Below are 19027 nucleotides of genomic sequence, written 5' to 3'. Positions count from 1 at the left end.
AGTATACATTATGCTTTGCAAAATTTCAGCAGTGAGACAGCAAATGGAGAAGCGAGGAATGAGGTGAGTCAGACAGAGAAATGCAACAAGAGAAAGTGGAACTGAGGCAGATTATGGCAATGAGAGATGAAGTTAGAGGCCTAAAGGCAAAATAAAAACTGACAAATTACTGTGGTCAGGTGGCATCTACCTGATAGTTCTTAAATCACTCAAATGTGGCTAGAAATTAGCCAACATAGCACCATTTTTAAAATTGGGGGTGGGGGGAGGATCCTGGAAATTACAGACTGGTTAGCTTAATATTTATCACAGGGAAATTTGAGTATTGTTAAAGATAAAATAACCAAGTATATGGAAGAGCAAGCATTACTGAAGTAGAGCCAGTATGGCTTCTGCAAGGGCAGGATCTCTCTCAGGAAGCAATTAGAGTTCTTTGACAGTGTCAACAAACATATAGACAGAAGTGATTGGGTTGACATTGTGTGCTTGGACTTTCAAAAATGTTTCAACAAAGTACCTCACCAGTAAGCTTAGTAGTCAAGGAATGAGATTAGAGGTGAATCAGGAATTGGATAAGTTTCAGGAAGCACAGAGCAGGAATAAATGGACAGGTGAAGAAAGTGGAATCCCCCCAAGGATCAATGTTGGGACATATGCTTTTTTAATTTGACCATAAATGATCTACAGTTAGGAGTGAACAGTGAGGCGGCAAAGGTTCCTGATGATACTAAATTGCTCAGGCAATTAAAACAAAAAAGGGATTTTGAAGAGCTCCAAAAGGACCTCTCCAAACTGAATGAATAGGTGGTCAATTGACAAGTGCAATTCAACGAAAAATAGTGTAAAGTGATGCATGTTGGGACATTTTATTATTATTATTATTATTTATTTTATTATTATTTTTTTATTTTACATATACCCTCATGGGATCTGGTGACTGACCAGGAGCAAGACCTTGGGTGTCATACTGGATAGCTTGATGAAGTTGTTGGCCCAGTATGTGGCAGCTGTGAAAAGGGCACATTCCATGTTAGGAATCCTTAGGAAAGGAGTTGACAATAAAACTGCCAATATAATAATGCTGTTCTGCAAAACTATGGTGCGACTGCATTTGGAATACTGTGTAATGTTCTGGTCTCCTCACACTGTTTTGCTTTCACAGATGTGACAGTATATTTTCAGACCTTCTGACATTGAAGTGCAACAACCGATGTTCCTAGTTTTTCTCATTGGGAAAAGAAATTTACAGATTCTTGCATCAATCCTAAACAAGTCTGCAAACCTTCCCTTTCATTCAGATTAACTGTTTTAGAGAATGAACACTTTATACCGTGACCCTGTATTTCTGATAATCAATTATTTGCTACATATCTTGCTTGGGAAATGGAAAGAAACTGAAGTATTAATGGCCAATGTATGAACAAATAACTGGAAGGGTTTTTTGTGTGTTTTTTTAAGGAACTTGCAAGGAATTTTTATCTCTCCGAACAGAAAATTAAATGTTTTGATTTAACTCTCTTTGAGTATATGATAAACTCCAACCCAGACCGACTGAGTGCATTTTTTTTTAAACTACCTTTGATAAGAAATGCATTACAAACTCATCAGCTCAACTTCCTGTTAACAAAGAGACAGCGGCCGTCTGGATTATTCTAGATCCGCAGTGAAACTGCCATACCACGTATATTCAAAGTAAGGCTGTGTGAGTTTGACAAGGGGCAGATGAATCCAGGAGTTATTGTGCAGGGGTTTAAGTCTATGCGGCAGCTGACGGTTGAAATAATCATCCATACATCGCTCTGAGCTAGCTGGGGAAAGGTTGAAGCTGTATATTTTCAACATATCTAGTCTAATGGTTAATCTGTTGTCTTGTACAGAGGGTGCTGGGTAAAATCACAGCAATAGCTGACAGTTTGGAGGAACCGTTGTGAGTCTTTTCAGATGCCTGATTCACAGAGTCATAAGTAGAGAAGTCTAAATAGGCATTGTCATTGGAAAACGGGAAGACAGGCATTGTTTGCCCACACCTGAATCAAACCGAACTTTGGTCACCAGAAATCTTGATCATGTGTGTGTGTGTGTGTGTGTGTGTGTGTGTGTGTGTGTGTGTGTGTGTGTTTCAGAATTCATAGCTCATCGTAACCCAGCAAGGCACATTCTCTAAGCATGTTAAATAAGATTTGGGGTGTGTGTGTGTGTTAAAGGGGATCAGTGTGCTACCTCTGTCCCTGTTATTGTTCTTATTACCCTCCACAAATCAGAGGTGGATGATTACAGGGGAGGGGCTCCCCACTTCAGTCAGTCTCTGTGCATCGAATGGAGGTCAATGAGAATAGCGGGTGGAGCTAAGGCACGGATTCTCACTGACCCACCCTCCACCCTTGCATGTTTGTTTAACATGCTCAGAGAATAGCTGAAGGGGGATTTTATGTAAACTGCTAGAAAATAGAAGCCTAGTATTTGGTCTTGTTGGTTCCTTAAGAAGAGGTAAGAAACTGTAAATTGAGGGGAGGGAACAAAATATTATTAGGGTGTGGCAAGAAATAGTGGAAAATAAAGCTATGATATGCTATGCTTCGTGGCTCACAATGTTTGAGTAGGATGAGAAATAAATATGAGGTTTTTGCCATTAATACAGATTAATACTCCATAGGCATCTGGAGACACAGTGATTATTGGATGTTGAACAATTCCAAAGAATATTGATGCTGGCAGTGGGCAAGTTCCTTTTTCTTCCTTTTTTAATCATTTTATTTTAAATGCATTCTTGGCGCTGCTTCCAGGCAAATCATGCAGGAGCTAGTTTCAGCCATTTGTTTCAAAATGCTGCGCTGGTATTCTGCCTTGTTACATTTAAATTAAAGCTACATAAAGCCCCCCTTTTTTTTAGTTGTGGCAAGTGCACATTCAAAGGGAATATAGCAGAGAGTGCCACAGGCATGGAAATACCCAATTATCTACATTGGTTACTTTTTAAAAAAATGCTTCGGGACTTGATTATCATTAAAATTAACTTGAATGTAGCAAATAAATATCAAGGAAAGGAAATTCCAATGAAAGTCCAGAGTTGTCTTTACATAACTCAAGCTTTAATGACATCTTTCCCTGGGTGCCTCTGGAACAAGATTTCTGCAGGTGTTATGTAGCCAAAATTAGTTATAACCAAAATTATGTCCCTCTACATGCATGGATTAGACACCTAGATTAGGACTAGTTTCTTTAGACGTGGGCTGCCGCCAAAGACATTGGCCTTGCATCTTGTTCTCCCCCTCTTCCTGGTAATGGCTAGCGACCCAAAATGTATGACATGAACTCATTGTGCTCTTGAGTTTCCTTGCCAAGTGGCAGCCAGTGAAATGGAGGAGAGGCGGAGAAACATGCTGTAGCTGTGATTGGACAGCTGCTGTGCATCTCATACCCCACACCAATAAAAGGCAGACCAGATCGGCAACCGCTGTGAAAAGGCAAATAGAACGTGTATATTTCTCTATATGGCTAGTAGCTATTTATTTTCAAGCCTTGCTCATGCGCTTCCCAGAGACATTTAGTTTGCCACTGGTGGAAATGGTGTTAGATAAAGTGTAAATTTGTTCTGACCCAGCTGAGCTCTCCTTATAGTCTTCTTGAACCTAGGGAGGGCTGTATCTGGTAGGGATGTTCAGTCTTCCCTTGACTGTTCCTGGAAAAGGTTACCTTGGTTTTTCAGCGTTGCTGGGTTCTGCAGCTCCACCAACTCCACCTCTTACTCTTTTTACACCTAGTCCACCGGTGCACACTGTCTTTTCATGGTTAGCTTTGCTTTGCCTCTCTGTCCAAGGGTTTTGTATAAACTAGAAAGGGTACGTGATAGTAGGTATCATTTTCATTGCATTTTAGGTCTTATGCTAGTTGTAGCTCCTGGAGTGATCCCTGTTGGTACGCTCATATGAAACCAAGGTGCCATCTGCGTTATTAACTCTTTGCTAGAAATAAAGGTCATGGCTGATACTGCCATTCATAAGATAATGCACAAGCAAGTCTTTCAGATAACCTTTAGATGAAACATGTTCACATGCATGCACCCTGAGGAATTACTCCTGGAGCAAGGCTGCAGATGCAAAATGTTAACGTTGAAAACTTTGATTCCCCCCCCCTCCTGAATTTGGCGGGCACAGGATTAAGCCATTCATATGGAATTTGTTAAAAAGCAAACCGGAATAACTCTTTCAAGCTTTAATGTATCTGGTGTAGATAGCATATGATAAGCTTTCTGTGATAGAGACATGTTTCCTGTTTCTAGAAAGCAACTGGTTGACATCTGGGTTCTATGTATACATCCCAATCGGCAATTTACTTGTGAGCTACTTATTTGATTGCAGAACTCTGCATACCTTCCTATACATACAAAGATACGTGCTTATCAGCACACAAGTTCCCTGCGCTCCCTTTTCTTTACCAGTATTATAATATATTTATAAGCATGAAAGTTTGCTTTCATTGCTCTGAAATTTCTTCATGTGCTTTATTCGCTTTTTGATGTAGTTGGGTGTAGCATGGCTTTGTACAGGGCTGGCCCACCCATGGGGCAAGGTGAGGAGATTGCCTCAGGCATCAGGAACCAAAGGGGTAGCAGATTCAGACACCAAGGAATAACCCGCTCACTACTGCCACAACCTGATCTGTTGGATCTTCTGTCTCCTCAACAGCCCTTCCCCTTGCCCACCTCTACAGAGGCCTCTTTGCAAATAGGAAGGCTGCTAGTCTCCTCCCACCCTTGTTCCAGATGTGTATTATTATTCACCTGCTTGTTCCTGATGCAGATAATTCATTCATTCTTCCTTGGTGGGTGGGGGATGGCACCATTTTGTGGTTCGCCTCAGGTGCCCAAATGTATTGAGGGTGGTTAGAATGACAAGGTAATCCTATAAATGCTTACTCCATGGGGCCTCCTCCTCTCAAGCAAATATGTACATACCTATGAGTAAGCCACACTGAATACAGTGGGGTTATTTTCAGGTAAACGTGCAAGACGATTGCACCTCAAATCACTTTAATATAGAATTATGCACATGCTGTAAGCCACTCATAGTGGCTGGGGAAACCCAGCTAGATGTGCGGAGTATAAATAATAAAATGATGATGATGATGATTTAAACCATGTCTAAATAATAACGCAACCAAATAAAATAAAATCTAAAATTGTTGTTCCACCGATGAATTTAGCTTATTTATTGGTGATATGGAAGAGGGGGGTTCTTCCTCCCTTTAGAGGTGTCCAGCACTTTCACTACTAGGCTTTTGATGCCATTAGAATACATGTCTCTTCACACAGGCCTGGGGGTGGAATGCTGGGGGAAACTAGCTGAAAACAAAGCTCTTAGCTTGCTGCAATAATATGGCTAATTTTAATTGTGTATAGCATTATTTGCTTGAAGTATTGTTTTAGGATTTATACTATTGCTGTTTTACTATCCCAGTTGTAAACTGCCCTGGGATCCTGGTGGATGTAGGGTGGATTAGCAATGCTGTGCAAGTGTGCATCTTCAAATGGGGGGGGGGGGGAATACATTAGCAATAGTCCAGAAACATTAGTAGTTCCCACCCACCCACCCAGCCAGCCTGAAGATGAAGTTGTGTAGTCCAATACACAACTCAGTTAAGTCAGGACACCAGGATTCAACATCATTTAGTCCCATTAAATAAAGTTTATTTCATGATTAAGTGCCTGAAAACGTTGTAAATGGAGCTACCTAGCTCTGTTAGCATATTCATAGATGCTTCCCCTGTTATTTTGGGTGAGCTGAGAGGATCTGTCTCCTCTGCCATGAAAAGAGAGAGAGAGAGAGAGAGAGAGAGAGAGAGAGAGAGAGAGAGAGAGAGAGAGATATTTTATCAACATGTGGGAAGTAAAGATTGCATTGGATGCACATCCTCTAGGTTAGGATTATTGCTTACAGATGATGATAATATAGTGAACTGAACCTCATATATTTATTTTTGCAAAAGTAGATTTTTAGAATAAATGAAGCTGACCACACACATAGGCCAGGATCCAAAAACCTGCACTCTGAATCTTCCATGGTGACTACAATGCAGCACAAGAGTCCGTAGTTGTGTTGGGGGGGGGGCAAGGTTCACAACCCACCTGCACATGGAGAAAAGGTTTAATGAAAAGCTGGAGGTTTCCAGAGTCACCTGGTGAATCCCTTTTTATGCAGTTTGGAGCCCATGTGGACTGGGCTTTGGAAGCAACTGCTGCAAGCCCAAGATTGCCACATAAACCCGATACATCAATGTAGTTTGGGCAGTCTTTTTAATGCACAAAGCATTAATTTGCACTTTTTCCTTATTGTTTAGAGGAAAAGAATAAAGCTAAACCGAGTTACTCAAACCACTCAGTTCAGTCCAAGAGCTCATGTACCCATGCAGTAGTTGGCATCAAGTCCACTGATGGAGTCCCGGAACCAGTTACGCTTGTTAATAACCGCAAAGGAGCCCTCCTTCTACCCAGCAATCCCTCACTGTTGCCCCTTAACTCTGCTGACCATGGAAAAACCTCCTACTGTAGACTGCAAAGGGCACGCAGCCTACCTTCCAAATGCTGCCATTACCAGAACAAAAAGCCGGGGTTGAACCGAGAGCTCTGTAGGTAGCCCCATAAGCCGGATGCATCAGGCAACCGATACTGCTTTCTGCATGGGTTGTGCAATCTGAACATTTTCAATGTGAAAATGACATTACTAATGCTCAGCTAAGTCCTTGCAGATGTGAGTTTCTCCAGATGTAGTGATTAATACCTTAATCGAGATAGCTAGTCAACTAATGGTTTCTGGTTGGTTTTGTGTTTCCTGTTTGGCTGGCTTTGAAATCTTTACCTTTTTCATCAATAAGCTTGGCAAGTGTACAAGTTTGCATTAATGTTTGATTAATCTTGTTAGCTGTTACAACTTACTTTGGGATCAGCAAAGTTGGGCTTTGTTAAAAGCCCCTGTTAACTGTGTTGTTGGTGACATAGATGAGACAATGAAGGTGACAGATTTATTTTTATAAGCGTATTAAAATAACTTAAATAGCTAAAGACCTTGACCACTGCTGCTTTGAAGTCATTTTCTTGAATGTGCTTAAAGTAAGAATTGAGGATAAAAGCCAAGTAAGATGTTGTTTCAGATGTTCGCCTTTGCACAAAGGCCATTAAAATTACCAGCACATCTTAAATCACTTCATGAAACATTGTCTGGAGGTTATGTCATTGAAATAATGAATATATATATATATATATATATATATATATATATATGAATAATCAAAGATTTTAAAACATCCTTGTGACTTTAAAGCTAAACTGCAGTCTAATCAGAGTATCTGAAGCCTCATTAGCCATTGTCTGATGCTTCTCCTACACCGAGTATTCCTCAAAAGATAAAACAGTTTAATGCCGTGCCTATTACACAAAAGTAAGCTCTAGGTTGTTGTGAGGATGGTACTGTATATTATGTATTACAATCAAAGCTATCTAGAAAACCGAGGTCTTGGATTTTACGGGATGGGAGTTCAGATCCTACAATACAGTGGTACCTCGGGTTACATACGCTTCAGGTTACACACTCCGCTAACCCAGAAATAGTGCTTCAGGTTAAGAACTTTGCTTCAGGATAAGAGCAAAAATTGGGCTCCGGCGGCATGGCAGCAGCAGGAGGCCCCATTAGCTAAAGTGGCGCTTCAGGTTAAGAACAGTTTCAGGTTAAGAACGGACCTCCAGAACGAATTAAGTACTTAACCCGAGGTACCACTGTATTCTGTGTCAAATTCCTGAACACCTGTATTTCAGAATTGATAAAAGGAAGCCTGCATAATTCTGTACATGCATTGATGTCAGTTTATTTTCCAGAATAGTTAAACAAACAAACAAACAATAATAATTTTATCAGTTCAGCAAAAAAGGAACACATTTTCATTAAAAGGCAGTTCAATAAATATGCAGTGTTAACAATTAATTGGGCCATCCTAAGCATAGAAAGCTGGTGTAAATTATGTCAATTTAGGTTAATCCAGGGCTAGTTTATGAAGCTCAGGGCAGGGGAAACACCAGAATGAAACCTGCTTGCCTTCAGTGTTTTGCATTCTTCTTAGCTTTGTTCTTGGGACCAGTTTTCTGAACAAGTCCCACTACTCATGACCAATTAAGAGTTCTCCAGACTTCGGAGATGTGAGAAACTTGAGGTGTGTGTGTTGGGGGGGGGGGGATCTATAGAGCAGGCTTCCTCAACCTCGGCCCTCCAGATGTTTTGAGACTACAATTCCCATCATCCCTGACCACTGGTCTTGCTAGCTAGGGATCATGGGAGTTGTAGGCCAAAAAACATCTGGAGGGCCGAGGCTGAGGAAGCCTGCTGTAGAGGAATCCAGATGTCTACCTTTCCAGGGAGGCCAGGCCAAGTGGTTGAGAGCAAGATCTAGTTCATGTAAATTAAAATTTGGTTGTTATTACCCTTTGCGTTTGAAACCATCTCTGTGTCATTTTAACCACCAATTTCTATTTTGTCTTTGGATCAACATACTTTAGGAAGCATCCTCTCCCTTATACCCCCCCCCCCCAATGATTTACCTAAATAACTATTATCTCACCTGTCTGGTCTTAAGTATCTAAGGTGGCTAAGACATAAATCAAAATACTAAAAAAACTACTGCCCAGTGTGTCAAGTCAATTACTTTGGGATAAGAGGATCAAGAAGAAATCAAGGGAGTTTGCATTCACCCCTTCCCCCAAATGCTTGCCCAATTCAAACAGATTTAATTTGATGCCCAAACAAGAGAGGAGTTGGAGCAAAGTTCTTGTCTGCAAATGCTTTGTCCCATGCCAAGCAAATCTCAGCACTCTTAACTTAGAGGTTTTTGCATCCTGAATAGTGGTGATGAGATCTCGTTGGATAAAGCTCTGCTCCAAGTCCCATCTGAAAGTCAGGTGCAGGTGGCGAAGGCATGGGGCAAGATGTTTTCAGCGGTGGTGGACTTAGTTCCTAGGGCAGGCCACACACCATCTTTGTAAGTGTAGTTAAAATGCATCTGCTTCACCGGGCATTTGAGAGTGCCTAAGTTCAAGGAACAGGTTGCATTGGGCCCTTGGCAAGCTGCCCAGCAGGCCCTTCCCCAGAGCATCTCCCACAAGTACATCCCATAAGCCCGCCAGATGGTGAGGGTGCTGGTATCGCCTGTCCCTGCTTTCTTTTTCTTCCTTTAAAACTTGGTGCTTAGTGGAGGAGCACCAGGCCAAGCAGTTGTAGTGACTAGCCTCTGCTTCCCCCTATAATACCTCCCCTCCCCACTCAGCATTAGGCCCAGCTTTTAAAGGTACAAAAATGGGGCTGGGCATTGCAGGGCCACTGACTCCACCTGCCACTTGCACCCACTTCTGCCATCTGGTAAACCTGCAGTGGGACTGCCTACGGGACCTACGGACCTCGTACCTACAGGACCGCCTCTCCTGGTATGTCCCACAGAGGAACTTACGATCTTCAAACAAAAACATCTTGGAGGTCCCAGGCCACAGAGAGGTTAGGCTGGCCTCAACCAGAGCCAGGGCTTTTTCGGCTGTGGCTCCGATCTGGTGGAACACTCTGCCACAAGAGATTAGGGCCCTGAGGGACTTGACATCTTTCTGCAGGGCCTGCAAGACAGAGCTGTTCCGCCAAGCCTTTGGCCAGGGCACAGCCTGACTCTCTCCTTCGGCAATCTTCACAGAACTCTAGCCTAATGGTTGCCATCAATTTGATTTGAAGTATTTTTTTAATGAAATGATTTTAGAATGTTGTATTATTTTATTGTTGTTAGCTGCCCTGAGCCTGGCTTCGGCTGGGGAGGGTGGGATATTAATAAAAATTTATTATTATTATTATTATTATTATTATTATTATTAGGAAAGTGCCCCTGGTACCCCTGTCCCCTCTTCTTCTTTTTTTTAAAAAGGTAGGTCCTTCACTAAGTAGAGAAGACATATTGTGGGAAAAGGAAAGTACAGGTGCTTCAGCTACCTGGTTTGGCTCTTCTCCAATCACCACCAGCCCTTCAAAATTGTAATAAAAAGGTGGTTTTTTGTGTGTAATGGTGGTGTTTTTAAAATGGTGCCAGCTGCAGTGGGGCTCTGCTGTTGGCTTTTCATGGTCTGCAGTAACGTTTAGAAACGGACGTTTTAATATTATTTTTTAATTCATTTGCAATCCATATGTGCTGCTCATTGCTTCAGTCAGGAAGCAATTAATTGGGGAATCAGTTAATACAGTGGTTCCTAAACCTTCCCCCCTCCCCTGCCATGGGCCAGTTGAAAATTGCTGAAGGTCTTGGTGGACCACTTATTTTTCTGCCTGTTGTAGCAATTGTAATGTGCCGTGCTAGATGCTGTATGAATTTTAGCCGCCTTTTTATTTCTTCTTCAATTTCTTATGTATTGCGTTGCAATTAGAATTCCCTAGAAGCAGTGAAAATGCGACTGAAGTCAAGTGCTTTTATATACCATTGATTTCAGTGGCAACATAAAACACATGCTTAACTCTCTCCCAATCAAACTGATGGAGGTGATGTTTCCTGTGTGATCCCTTTTGGTGGGGATCATTTCGGGAAATTAAGCAATTTGACTTTTGCAGTGCTTGTGCCATGCAGAATGGCATTTCCTTGATTTTGTTTTTTGAAAGATGCATTTTATAATTCTGTGGAAATGGAATAGTATTTTAAATCAAATCTACCTTTTAAGTGGGTCATTGTAATATCCACATAGTTCTTTGTTTCTTTTGTTAATTTTCGTCCTGCTCTTTGGCCACAGTTCTCATAGTGATTCATAACATCACTCTCACTGATTTACTTTTTGCTCTTTTTCTTTTAACTTGGAAGCAACTGCTACCTAAGGCTCAGCCACTTCCGTCATATTTAGTCTTATTTTTATTTTTATGTTACAGGGTGGAAATAAACTTGTTTTATAGAGTGATAAATGGTAGAGCCTTAAACATTAACAATAGTGGTTAAATACCGTTAAATGCCTGGCGTGCTCTGGTCCATGGGGTCACGAAGAGTCGGACACGACTAAACGACTAAACAACAACAACAACCGTATTTACTCAAATCTAATGCTCACCTTTTTGGCCAAATTATGTTGCGAAAATTAAGGTGTGCATTAGATTTGATGGCACATTACATTCGCCAGCAAATACTTTTTTTTGGTTTCAAGGTTCTGAACATTGAGGTGCATATTAGATTTGATGACTTGAGTAAATATGGTACTTACTGCTAGCTTGTAAGGAAACTTGCTGTAATTTTGGGTGAGGTGAAGACCCTCGTGCAGTAGTGTTAGCCAAAGGCGGTTTTGTTTTTAATAATATTAAGGTGGTTGGCTGTTATTGTTTTTACTATTCAGAAGATGATCTTCCACTCAAAGTGCACTTCACCCCCATCAAAAGAACCTCTGCCACAATTCCCATCCTTCGTTATACAGGAAGTTCTCCCGTCATTTGGTCTCGTTCCACCTGCTCCTGTGATAACATCCCCTTTTGTGATAAAGGGTGAAGCGATGAGTTCTGAGTTGTGCTGGAGATCAATGCGCAGCTGCAGAGTTTTTATTTATTGCAAGCATTGAATACCAAGGCATTGAATGCTACACATCTCTTCACAAAGACTCTGTGGTCTGGCATTCAAGGAGTCAGAACCAATGGGTATTGGGTTCTTTAATAAAGTGCAGTCTGGTAACGTTCAGTGTTCGGATTCCGAATAGACTTCATCTTTTGGTGTATGCATCAGGACACTAATTTCCATTTTCCAAAAACGCAGCTTAACTAAAAGAAAAAAGGATGATCTTTTATGAAAGCATGTCATAACTTCTTCAGTCAATACCTTGCTTCTCTTTCCTCCTCCTCTTCCTCGTCTTTCAAACTGATCTATTTTGACTAACACCAGTTTGGTCTTTATTGAACATAGACAAGATAGCAGTGAAGTATCAGTGTGTGAATGGAATTGTGTGTGTGTGTTCTTTGGCTATTTCGCCTGTATGACGTGTGGCGATCTGAGCTGATCCTAACCTCATCATGGGTTGCCTGTATTTCCAGTTGAAGATGAGCAGCAGCTGACGACACTCTCGCCCAAAAAGAAGCAGCGAAACGGAGGCATGAGAAATTCGCCCAACTCCTCACCCAAGCTGATGAGGTAAGACTCTAAGCAACTCGCATCTTTATCTCCTCTTCCAACATATCCTCCTCCCCAATAAAAATGGTGGTGGACGGGGTGGGGGTGTCATGGCAGGGTGGTGGGGAAAGGAGAAGATTGTTAGATGGTTTCTGAAAGGCTGAAGTATTTATTCTGTCAGCTTGTCAGCAGTTAATGATAGAGCTGGAAAAAAAAATCTGTCATGAAAAACAGTTTGAAAAGCTGTTTGAAAAATACATAGGCTTTAAAGTCTTAGCTGTCACCCTGTCCTGTCCATGTGTAGTTCTTAAACAGCAGTGGCACTAATGATAGCACTAACCAATCAGAAGAACTCATGTGGTTAGTTTGCCTTGGGCAATTCTCTTTTTGTCGGAATCCCTCTGAGTACTGTTTTCTGTACTTAAGGCCATATGTGAGATGTATCATCACAATCAAAAATGAACCTGAATATTACCTTCCTTTTATCCTGTCGATTGAAATCAAATTTCCCCTAATTGATTTTGACTGTGGTTTTTTTTTAAGGTCTAGTAATCTTTGTACTTGCCAAAGCAAAGTTCGAAACTAATGCAGTTTTACTGAGGCTAAAAGCAATATTAATTATGAAATAAGGGGACTTTTGCTTTTTTAAAAAAAGGACATTATGAAAGCAGGTGGTGAAAACATATTATGGATGTTAGTGGTTTTCCCTCGCGTGTGTTTTCAGATGTGCAGCATTTGTTTCCAGTAGAGCTCCCCTATAGATTATTTTCGTGGGATGAGCTCTAAGCAAAGGTTTTCTGGAGCTGATATTGCAAGCAAGCCCACCTTAGGCTGTATACTAAGCCTCTGGGAAACTGCTGCCCCTTAGCAGGCTTGTCTTGAAATCTCCCCATGTTACACCCCATCCCCAGTGAAGCCCTCTCTCCTCAGACCACATCCCTCATGGGCCTCTAATCACTTGGGCGTTTCTTCCAGGCTAGAGTATACGTCCTCATACTCAGATAATAACTCTTGCTTGTCTGGATGGATGTTAGGATGGAGTGTCTGAGTGTGTATAGAAACTAATCTACTGTACAAAGCTAAAATTCACCATTGCTGCCCCGCCCAATTTGCCCCTGACTCCACCCACCACTGTCATGTGACTCCTGGGAAGTTGACCAGAAGGGAATGAGGCCCTTGAGCTGACCTCCACCCCTTGCAGTGTAGTGTTAGGAGCAGTGATAAGTTCTGACACAGTTTTCACTCGTCTTATTAAAACTTTCTTGTCCTGAGAAAAAGCTCCACATTACCCTGAGTTTTGCTTTAGGCAAAATCCTGTGGCAAAACAGAGATATCTGGGATACCCACTGCCAAGAAACAAATTGGTAGCCTTACTAAAACCTTCACAATTCCTCAGATGTTTTGCTCTAGTAAAGGTAAAGGTAAAGGTACCCCTGCCCGTACGGGCCAGTCTTGACAGACTCTAGGGTTGTGCGCTCATCTCACTCTAGAGGCCGGGAGCCAGCGCTGTCCGCAGACACTTCCGGGTCATGTGGCCAGCGTGACAAACTGCATCTGACGAGCCAGCACACGGAACGCTGTTTACCTTCCTGCTGGTAAGCGGTCCCTATTTATCTACTTGCACCCGGGGGTGCTTTCGAACTGCTAGGTTGGCAGGCGCTGGGACCGACGACAGGAGCGCACCCCGCCGCGGGGATTCGAACCGCCGACCATACGATCGACAAGTCCTAGGTGCTGAGGATTTACCCACAGCGCCACCCGCTCTAGTAGGAGGTCCCAAATTCACTTTAGATTTTGCTGTTGGCCAAATTCTATTAATGATTCTGTAAGGGCCATTTCACTGAATTTGTAAAAAATATATTCCCCTTTGAAGTCTGTTTCACTTGCCAAGAATCCCCTACCAATGGTGGTGGTGATTTTACAACCACATTTTAAGAAATGTTACACATACAAGCAGAGGAGTACCACAGCTACACCACTGCAACTCTCCAAAACCATGTTACGTGGACATTGTGATGGCACTGTTGCAGAAATTTTGGGACACGATGTTAGTCCCTTTTTCCTGCATGTATTTTCATGTAAAGTTGAACTTTGGGTACAAATTATGACCGATTTAGATCCAAATTATCGTACCTAAATCAGCAGAAAGGCAAGTGGATGCATTTGATTAAAGGAGAACATAAGAAGAGCCTTGCCAGATCATGCCAGGGACCAGTTTAGTCCAGATCCCACTTCTCACAATGGCCAACCAGATGGTTATGGGAGATCCAGAAGCAGAACCTGAGTGCAACATCACTCTCCCTGCTTTTGCTTCCCAGCAACTGGTATTCAAAGGCATGCCTCCTCTGATGAATGCACAAATATTTGCAATTATTTGATATTTCAGCTAGCTGCTATCTTATTTCAGTGGCAATATTGGATGGACAGAGCAGCCTGTTTCTGGTCTGTGAGCCATTTGCATGTGTTCATAGCTCTGCTCTGCCTGTTTTGGTAAACATGTACAATTTTTTTAAAATCTGCATTTAAATTCATATTTTTAACAGAATACACAATTAAAAAAATATTTTCCTCCAAATAATATTTAAAAAACCCCCTGAGAACCACATCTGAAGAATCCAACATCAGGATAACTATGTTTTGATCTTCACATTAGCTTGAGAGGTGCAAGTCAGATTGGATTGTATTGGAACTCACAAAGGTTGAATTCCTACAGGCATCACTACCTGGCAGCGGTCAATGTTTCTCTGATGGCTGTCAACAAATCCATATCTTACTTCCCCTCCCCACACTTTCTATCACTAAATGCAGCTTAGAGAAATATGCATTCAATTGCTCCTGCAGTAAGTCACCTCTGAGACCACCACTGTATCTCCAAGTTGTTTCCATTGGAATAATTTAGGATTGCAGGACCTGGGTTGATTCTTAAAGGGGAAATGCACCTAGTTCTGTCCTTTTTGCCCACTACAGGCCATGTATCACTGTTAAATTGCTGTTCTAAATGCTCCCTGAGTTTCTGTTACCTAAGCCTATGTAAACTACAATAATTGCCTGTTCAATACTGGTTTGCATGCATGTTTATGGGAGGTGGGGGAGAACTTTCTCACTTGTATGGTGCATGTTGTCATTCCATCATTTCCAATCCACTTATCTCTAAGTCATCTCATCTCCATTAGTTTTACCCACTTGAAATTTTAAAGGGGGGGGGAGAGCGCCCCACCTCCCATTCCTTCTATCATCTAACAAATGTAGGGGCATCAATGTGAAATAAAAGGAGAGAGAGAGAGAAAGAGGGAGAGAGAGAAGGGGGCAGAGCAACATTTGGAGTGAAGTGCACTGTCCCTGTTTGCTATGTAAAGTATGCCTCATTTCTTTGATCTTGAGTCATAATAATTCTAGGGAGTTATACTGTTTTCATATGCTTCAAAGCTGTGTCAAAGTTTTGCTGCTTTAGGGTACTTCTTTATTCTACCGGCTCTTGGGTACTGAGATGACAGGTCCTCGGCACTAGGTGCAGGCTTTTTCAAGTCATAGCCTTCAGCAAAACATCAAATTACCAAATACAGGCTAACACACTTCTACACAAATGCCTTTCCTGTAGATATATTATACCATATATATTAAATACTTTAGTGTTACACGGTACATTTTATGTGCAATAGAAAGTGATGGTTTGAGGTAGCCTTAGGGGGACTTCCCCCCCTCCCCTTCTACAAGCCGAAAAAGCTAGTGTATACCATATCAAGTATGGTTTTTACAGGACTTTCTGCCCGAAGGCCTTTGTAAATAAGTAATGATCAACAGATTGGCTGTGGGTTTTTGAAAAGCATGCCTGTGTCAGCTTGCATGATGGGGGAAGAATTTTCAAAGTGGAACCTGCTTTCATTGCCTGCTGAAGAGGGACTAAGGGAGATTACTCATCCCAAGCTTGAGCTGTCTGCTCAGTAACACATCAGAATTGCTAAACATAGGTCAGGCAATGAGTGGGGAGCTTGCCAAAACTGAACTTGTTTTTGCTTCCTCCCCTGTCTTCTCTGCTGGACTGTAGTCACCTGTCCTTAGTGGCAGACCCCTGACCCTGTCCCTCCAGCCTGCGTCTCGTGCCCTTGACCAAGAGAAGCATCATTTGGGGGCTCCATGTTTACGGAGCCCCAAAGATGATAAATCAGAATATTGAAAAAGGCCATTTTGCAAATTTGTATGAACCAGAAATATAATATTTATCTTAAACATCTGCAAATAAATTATTAGACTAACCCCAGCTGATTTTCTCTGCCTAGTTCACTGAGTTTATATGCAACAGCCCCATGAGAAATTTAACTAGTCTTATTGAAACTTTATCTAATCCCTATTGAAATATTGTATGTGGCTGGCTTGTGAATGGGAGCTTCCAAATTGAGCTTGAATTTCATTTTAGGTTGGTAACTTTCAGGATTGACTAAAAGCCACAATGGGAAATGCTTCTAGTCTAATATGTGACTGTTTTTGGCTTCAGGAAACCTCTACAATCCATGCACTTAAGTGGAGGGGAGTTCTCAAACAGTAGCCCCACCCTGAAATGCCTCCCGCCTTTCCTAAATTATTGGATGAAACGGAATATCTGATACTTAGAAATAGAAGGTTAAAATGGAATGCACAGGTCCAAGAAAAAATGATTCAGATCCTGGATTCCCATGACTTTGCTTTATTAAAGGGGGAAATGTTGTTAGAAACAGGAAACATAATCGGACTTTATGAGAACATAATCAACCGAATGCGCCCACTGATGACCACAACTAGTGTGATAAAAAACAAAAAGATTAAAAGACAGACTTGGTTTGATAAGGAATGCCTCATGTCAAAGTGCTTTAGAAACTGACAGGACTTCAAAAGTTGTTTGTGGTATGACACAAGTCTGCCAATAAAAGAAAGAAAAAAATATGTTGAGAATCCCCCTGGCCATTTCACACAGCCTTGGGCACACCTAAAATAGTACTTGGGATCCTGACTGTGGAGATTTATATATGGAACAATTTGACTACCATAAAAATGGAACCACTTACAGTTACTGTATTTATTTATTTATTTGGAAAGTTTCTATTTTTTCAGTTAATGAGACTATTACCAACCCCTTGACAGATTACTGATTTATCTTTACACCCATAAGCAGCTGTATACTTGGAGCACTCCCCCTTTAATTCATTTAAAGCTGATACAGTGGTACCTCAGGTTACATATGCTTCAGGTTACATACGCTTCAGGTTACACACTCTGCTAACCTAGAAATAGTTCTTCAGGTTAAGAACTTTGCTTCAGGATAAGAACAGAAATCGGGCTCCAGCGGCGGGCCGGCAGCAGGAGGCCCCATTAGCTAAAGTGATGCTTCAGGTTAAGAACAGTTTCAGGTTAAGTACGGACCTCCGGAACGAATTAAGTATTTAACCCGAGGTACCACTGTACATTGATAAGATTCATCAGTAAACGTACATTGGTGCATAGTATGTTTTCTTCTGCGGAGGTCCTAAACTGGCTGTTAGTATTAGGGAGGACTCTGCTCTTGAATACAGTGGTGCCCCTCAAGACAAATGCCTCGCAAGACGAAAAACTCACTAGACGAAAGGGTTTTCTGTTTTTGCGTTGCTTCGCTAGACGAATTTCCCTATGGGCTTGCTTCGCAAGACGAAAACGTCTTGTGCTTTTTTTTTAAAGCCGCTTGAAGAGGCACAGTTGCGACGGACCGTGCTTCGCAGGACGAAAAATATCGCAAGACGAAAAGACTCACGGAACGAATTCTTTTCGTCTTGCGAGGCACCACTGTAACAAAATTGAATGGAATCCCCTTTCCCTGTCTTAATTCATAGCATTTGTAGGATAGGGGCCCCATTCAAACGCAATGATCCAATAAACCATGGAGCCAGCGTAGTGTCATGGTTAAAAGCATTGGGCTCAGATGGTGGAGACTTAGGTTCGAATCCCCATTCAGCTAGTCATGATCTCTCAACCCTACCTACCTCGTAGGGTGGTGGTTGTTTTGTGCAGATAAAAAGGGAGGGAGAGCATGTATGCTATCCTGAGCTCTTTAAAAGAAGAGTGGGATAACAGTGGAATGAATAAGCAGATCAGAAATCAGTCTTGTTTCCATGTTCTCCCTCTTCTCTCCTTCCCACACACGCACCCACCTTCAAGGAAGACGATGTGGTTGGTTAAAAAACTGTTTCCTGGGACATTTGAGCCGAGAAATTGTAGTTTAACTACTGCTTATTCTATGAGTTTGTTTTGGTGCTTATTATCACTAATGGCATGCAACGTTTATTTTGAGTACAACTTTGGGATTAACATTAGGATTGATAGTCCTTAGAAACCCCAAATGCCCCTCCCTCCCATCCATTTCCCTGGTAGCTGTTGCTGCTGTTCTGACTCTTCCTCAGAGCAGTTTACCTATTATATTTCTTTATTTTAAAATTACAGGAAGTATAAGGGGGTCAGATGGAATTACCTCCGTGGGCCCTGGAGTTTTAAATTGGGTTTTTTTTGTCACTGTTGGGGAAATTACATTTCCTTGGTCTACTTGTGCCTGACCGATTCATTGCCTAGTAACATGCCAGGCACTGGAAGGAAGAGGGAAATCTCCTTTGCATTCCCTTTCCTTTCTTTCCACTCTGTCGCTTGCTGCTGCCACGGAGCAGTAGTCACATGTATGTGGGTTGGCTGGAGGTGGTTTGTCATCTGACTGGGTAGGAGGGCAAATGAATGAAATTCTTCACCAGATCTGAGTAAAATCTAAGCTCCCTCTCACCCATTCTCTCTCTCTCCAACTCCCTCCTTTCCCCTTTAAATGAATATATAGGGACAGCAATGTGGGGACACTCAGGGAACACAAGTAGAGCACCTGTGTGGTGTAGTGGTTAGG

At 41.9% G+C, this 19027-nt stretch overlaps 1 protein-coding gene across 15 annotated transcripts in view; it reads left to right on the top strand.

The window, feature by feature from the left end:
* Nucleotides 1-19027, top strand: part of KCNMA1 (potassium calcium-activated channel subfamily M alpha 1) — a 557989-nt gene that overhangs the window by 456396 nt on the left and 82566 nt on the right. For all 15 annotated transcript variants that reach the window (XM_083502377.1, XM_083502375.1, XM_083502379.1 and 12 more), the window contains one exon: nucleotides 12066-12162. In XM_083502377.1, coding sequence (XP_083358503.1) covers nucleotides 12066-12162 — 97 coding nt within the window. The remainder of the gene's footprint in view (nucleotides 1-12065; nucleotides 12163-19027) is intronic.

The sequence above is a fragment of the Podarcis liolepis genome, assembly GCF_965112155.1.
Source record: "Podarcis liolepis genome assembly, chromosome: 5".
NCBI lineage: Eukaryota > Metazoa > Chordata > Lepidosauria > Squamata > Lacertidae > Podarcis > Podarcis liolepis.
Note: the sequence above shows the minus strand (reverse complement) of the source record. Positions and strands in the feature narration are given on the sequence as shown.